The following is a 5,788-nucleotide window of genomic DNA, read 5'->3' as shown; positions in this document are numbered from 1 at the left end:
CACACAACACAATGTCAGCTGCACACGGATGCACACACACAACCCAGCACACGTGGCACACACATGTGGCACACGACACAATGTCAGCTGCACATGGATGCACCCTACCTTGCCTCACAGAGACGTAGCGGTGGTTGGCAGCCACCAGCACCACCTGTGGGTGACTTTGCTCCAGATCGAAGAGTTCATCCTTGCCGGGCCTCGTGTTGCGGCCAGCCTTGAGTGTGCCAGCAGGTCCCACGGGTGCCAGGTAGCGGCCATCACAGTCTTTGAAGGCGAGCTTGCCCGCCTTAAACTCTAGCGTGTAGCAGGCACGGGCTTCGGGCTCCCAGACAAGGTGGCCATCGCTGCGCAGGTAGCGGCTGTCGTAGGACTTGAGGCAGTACCGCCTACTCTGGAAAATGAGGGTGAGCAGCGCATCCACACCCCACGGCATGTCACCATCGGCCGCCATCTCGTCCTCCTGCAGACACAGGTGCACGTAGCGCCTACGGCTCACGCTCAGCAAGTGAGCCTGTGGGTGGATGGCCAGGTGCACAGTCCACAGCTCTGCCGGGGAGATCGCCGTCGCAAAGCAGGACAGTTGGTCCTCAGTTCCGCCAAAGAAGCGGCCGTGCGGCTCCGACTGCAGTACCCAGCGCCCGTCAGGCTGCGGCAAGACCAGGAAGCGGCAGTCACGGCCTGGCCGATCCATCTCACAGGCCACACGCCCATCTTCTTCTGCCGACAGGTAGCGGCCCAGGTGGCTGCTGCGGAACAGCACAGCAGTGCCCTGCCCTGGGTCAGGCTCCAGGACCCACGTCTGCTTCCTCTTGAGGCTGGACGCTGAAGCGTTGACCTTGAACCCAAAGCTCTCTGCTGTCAGATAGCGGTTGGCATCGTTGACGAGGCCAAACTGGATCTTCAGCACCTGGTGCAGCCCGTTGGTTGGCATCTTCAAGGCTAGTCACGTAGCTTCAGGGGCCTGGGACACTCTCTCTAAGTGTTCAGGGGCCCTGTGGCCCCCCCAGAGGCCCAGCTCTGTTTAGCTGGCCCTTGGCCCCCAAGCCTAGCCAGTGACATGGATACTACCTGCTCCAACGCTGCCTGCCTCTGTCTTGTGGCCTTGGCCACCCAGGCAGATCTTACATGGCCAGTGGGCAGCCGAGGGCGGGTGAGGGGGGCGGATCAGAGACGCACCAGCTAGAAGGAGTAGCCTCTTGCTTTTACCCGCAGCTTGGATTTCAGAGGCTCCTGGAGAGCACCAGGGCCAGAGCCTGAAGCCCAGCAGGACAAGAGCAAGACTGACCACCTACTTGTCCTCACCCACCGCCGTCTAGATCCTATATCCTATCTTGTGGGTCCCACTCCTCTTAGCTTCTCTTCTTACTGCCTCTTGCTTCAGGGCCTTCCACCCCCCAGCTCAGACCCCCAGTCCAGCCCAGCTCTTTCCCAAGGCAGAAAAAGCAGCCAGTGGAAAACTCACAGCAGGGCGGCAACCTGATCTCAGCCCTCCACCCTCAGCCAGATCCTCTGCAGGATCCAATTACTGCATCTCTGATTCCTGCCGCCAGGAGCAGGAAGGCCCCCTGTAGCATGCAGCCCCATCCTGGCCCGTGGTTCCTACCCTCGTGTGCGGCCCTGGGTCTGACGCTGTCCCTGTCCGTGGGCTAGAAGGCAGCAGGAAGGGTGGCAGGACCAGTAGTAAGGCTGGGACACCCTGACCCTGACCAGGGATGGCAGCGCGGAGACAGGCAGTGTGCCCTGATGTTCCTGGTCCTCTAGGTTCCGAAAGAGCAGCCTCAGATGATACACTAGGGAGACCATGTGATGCTCACATTCGGGACTGCCTTGTGCGGGAACACACCCCTGTAGCAGGCAAAGAACCAGGTGTACCAGGGTTCCTATGTACTCTGCCAACTATTGGGGTGTGTGATGTTTTTCCCTTCTGTGCAGGGGGCTCAAGGTGATCTAGCTTCAAGGGCCTTCAGCAGATCTGGGGATCCCATTACGGCTGCTTAGATCAGAGGGGGATGCGGGCTTGACTTGTGGCCTTTACAGACTTGAGAACAGGGGGCTGTGTGGGGCACAGTCTCCCCCATATTTCCAAAAGTGCCGCACGGAATCCAAGAGGGGGAATGGGGCGTGCACTTGTTCAGATTCTGGAAGCTGGCCACCCATGACCCCTGGCTCCTTTTCACCCTGGGACCCCCTGGCTGCACCCTCTCCATCCGGCATCCGAGGAAACTTGGAGAGTGTCAGTGGCCCTGCTTAGGTTTACCCACGTTCCTGTGTGCTGCACCTGCCTCAGGGGACCAGAGCCAAGCAGGGAACTGGAGCTGCCTGTCCTGGGCCTGAGCCAGAACTGGTGTCTTCTTCCTCATAACGGGGCATGATTGTTGTGGACTGGGAAGCCCACGACAGCGTGTGAAGGCCTTCCTGGGGGTCAGTCATAGGAGGGTGTGGAGCGGTTCCGGCCACGGCCCCAGTCCTGTCATCCTCCTGGGCTCTTCCCCCTCAAGTGACCACCGTGGTCGGGGACTCACACAGGGGCAGGCAGAGTGTGCAGAGGATGAGGCAGAGCCATCAGCACACGGCAACACTGAGGAAGGAAGGGAACTGGCCTCGATGGAGTGCTCAGGATGGGACTCACGACAGAGCGTGTGCACACTCTCCCCTGTGACCACACCCCTGGATGAGGCACCAACTGAAAGTGTGGTCAGGCCGTGTGCCGGTACTGCCCTAGAGACAGTCTGAGGTGACGTGATGTCCAGGCTGTGTCCATGCAGAGACATGTCACCGGCTTGGAGCAGTCCCACTTCAGTCGGGTCCCAGGGGCTAGTTCTGCTGGTCTGTGACGGGGACTGGGGACTGCTGAGAGCTGTGCTCAGTGTGGCCCAGCCAGGCTGCAGAGGAGCCCTGCGTGTCTAGTCTCTCTGATTGGCATAACGGCTTCATTAGCCTGACTGGTGCTGGCAGGGTTCACCGGCATCAGATGCCTAACGGGAGGAGGTCTGGCCGCCAGGCACTAAGTGGCCTGGCTCTGGACAGTCTCCTGATAACGGAGCAAGAGTGTAGGTGGCTGCTCGGTTTGGGGACACTCCCCCGACAGCCTCAGGTGGAGCAGAGCTATTGGCATTGACGTTTGTGTGATGATGGGCTCCAGGGTACATGAGGAGGGTCTCCTTGGAGGGAGGCAGCTCTCTTGGGTCTCACCATCCAGACCTCCACTGCGGTCTCCAAAGGGTGTCTCTCAGATCCAGATCCCATCAGGGGTTCTATCTCAGAGTAGGTGATGCCTAGGTGTCCGACTGATGTTGGGTCTTGTCCCTGTGTTATGAGCTGCGGTTCTGTGGGAAGTTGGACTGCTGTTGGTGCATGTGAAGGTTTGCAGGGAGAGGGGCTGGGCTGAGTCACTGTAGTCACCTGGTGAGCCAGCCCAGCCTCTGAAGATGCTGCCCCAGAGGCCAGCTCAGAACCCTCTTATGGATGCTGGCATAATCCACTCGAAGGCTCCCCTATTGAGGGTTTAGATCAGATTCCAGCTACACACAAGTCTACGGCAGGCTTGATCCTCTGGTCCATCTTCAGGGTACTGAGATGATAAAAAACACACCTTTCTTTTTTCCTTCTTTTTATTTATTTATTCATTTAATTTTTATGCGTATTTGGCCTGTGTGAAAAGGTTGGAGCCATTGGAACTAGAGTTGCAGACAGTTGTGAGCTGCCATATGGGTGCTGGGAATTGAACCTGGGTCCTTTGGAAGAGCAGCCAATGCTCTTAACCACCGAGCCATCTCTCCAGCCCCAATACATACCCTTTATTTTTATTTTTTTGGTTTTTCAAGACAGGGTTTCTGTGTAGCAGCCCTGGCTGTCCTGGAACTCGCTCTACAGATAGGCCAGATGACCTCGAACTCACAGAGATCCACCTGCCTCCACCTCCCAAGTGCTGGGATTAAAGGCGTGGGCCACCACTGCCCGGCTTGCACACCTCTTATCTTGGGTCCGTGTGTGTGTCTGGCACCGTGACCTGTCCAGGCTGCACCCTGGGAATGTCCTCTAGGAGTTCATCTGTCTACCCTGAGCCAGCTAGACCCAGAGGGGAGGACGGTATGCCCAGTGTGCCTGCCTGACCCTACTGCACCAGGTCTGGGCCCCGATGTCAGATGACTGCCTGATGTATGTCTTGGCGGAGGAGCACCTTTGGGGACTCTGAGAGGCCACTGGGGTGAGCAATGCCCCAACCCCTACTTCAGAGAACAGCACACTGTGAGGGGACCAAGCAGGGGGCCATTCTAACCTGAGTCTGAAAGGCAAGGGTCACCTCTGCTGTTAGCCTGGCTATGGCAAGGCTAGGGTCTGAGTTGATGCCCTTCTCCATGAGAGTCCATGGGCAGAGAGTACCCTGGAGGCCCCCAGACTCAAGGTACTCACCACACACCTAGCTCTTAGGAAACCTCTCTCTGAGTGCTGGGGGATGGGTCTCCCTGACTACTAAAGGGCCTCTCTGCCCTAGTTCCAAACCTGCCCCCGAAAGTGTTAATAGTCCCCCAGAACCAGATAAATTCCCACCCCCGTCTAGATTAGCCCAACCTCGGTCTCTTGCCAGCGTACTGCCTACTGCCATGGCAACCAGCATGTGGGCCAGGCTGGGTGCCCAGCAGCACTGAAGCTGGTGGTGTGAGCTGGCACAGGCTTGTCAGGGGTGGGTGTTCCCCCGCGGATGGCCCAGAGCCCTGGGAACTGGGAAACAGCTGGACAGACCTGTGGCCAAGAGCTGGCCTTTCACAGCCCTTCAGGGAGACCAGAAAACCCTGGGACTTCACATTTCCAGAGATGCTCTCCAGCCCCACCCCTCAGCCATGGCAAAAGTTCAGATCCCTGTCCTGCCAACCCCTATAGCCAGCCCCTTCCTGGCCTCCCAGGCTCCCTGGCGCTGCAAAAATGGCAGGCCCCATGCTGCTCAACACTGCCCACACCTTGACTGTCTCACCCTGTACAGGGCGCCTGCTCCTGCCCAGGGTTCAGTTTGGCAGAGGCCCAGGCCCCGCCTCCTGCAGTTCTCTCCCTCCCTGGGCTCTTGAATTAATTTTTCATGCTGGGCTTTCTGCAGTTCCATTTACACAGGGCAAAGTGGGAGGGGCCTCGCATCGTGGACTCTTCCTAGGTTCACTTACTGAGGCCCGCAGGCCTGGTTTAGGGTGACAGGCTCTGCTCAGCGAGGGAGGGGAGTCATGCTAGACAGAGGAGCACGGGGAGGGAGTCTCTTGCCTGCACAGCAGCGAGCGCCTCACCTCCCCCTCCTCCCCCTCCTCCCTCTCCTCCCTGACCCCTGCCTGAGCAAGGCAGCTCATGAAGCACCGGGATTCTTTCTGTTGCTGTTTTCCATTTTTTATTTTATTTTTGTGATTCTGATATAATTAGAGCATGTCTTCTTCGCCTTCCTCCAACCCTCCCAGGTTTCACCCTTTACTCTTTCGAATTCATGGTCTTTCCTCCTTGTTTTGGATTGTTGGTTTTTTTTTTGTTTTGTTTTGTTTTTGTTTTGAGACAGGGTTTCTCTGTGGCTTTGGAGCCTGTCCTGGAACTAGCTCTGTAGACCAGGCTGGTCTCGAACTCACAGAGATCCACCTGCCTCTGCCTCCCGAGTGCTGGGACTAAAGACATGCTCCACCATCGCCCGGCTGCTGTTGTTGTCTTAATTTCCCTGTGTTGTATAGGGAAATCCTCTACTTCGCCAGGGTTGAAATTACAGGTATGTGGGCTGGAGAGATGGCTCGGTGGTTAAAAGCACCGGCTGTTCCTC

General features: G+C 57.6%; 1 protein-coding gene across 3 annotated transcripts in view; it reads right to left on the bottom strand.

Moving 5' to 3' along the window:
* The window catches only part of Fscn2 (fascin actin-bundling protein 2, retinal), a 10,562-nt gene extending 7,248 nt beyond the window's left edge, over positions 1-3,314 (bottom strand). For all 3 annotated transcript variants that reach the window (XM_005350853.2, XM_026780406.1, XM_005350855.2), the window contains exon 1: positions 109-3,314. In XM_005350853.2, coding sequence (XP_005350910.1) covers positions 109-934 — 826 coding nt within the window. In that variant the 5' untranslated portion in view covers positions 935-3,314. The remainder of the gene's footprint in view (positions 1-108) is intronic.
* Between the last annotated feature and the right edge of the window lie 2,474 nt (positions 3,315-5,788).

This window comes from Microtus ochrogaster, chromosome 7 (genome assembly GCF_000317375.1).
Source record: "Microtus ochrogaster isolate Prairie Vole_2 chromosome 7, MicOch1.0, whole genome shotgun sequence".
Lineage (NCBI taxonomy): Eukaryota > Metazoa > Chordata > Mammalia > Rodentia > Cricetidae > Microtus > Microtus ochrogaster.
Note: the sequence above shows the minus strand (reverse complement) of the source record. Positions and strands in the feature narration are given on the sequence as shown.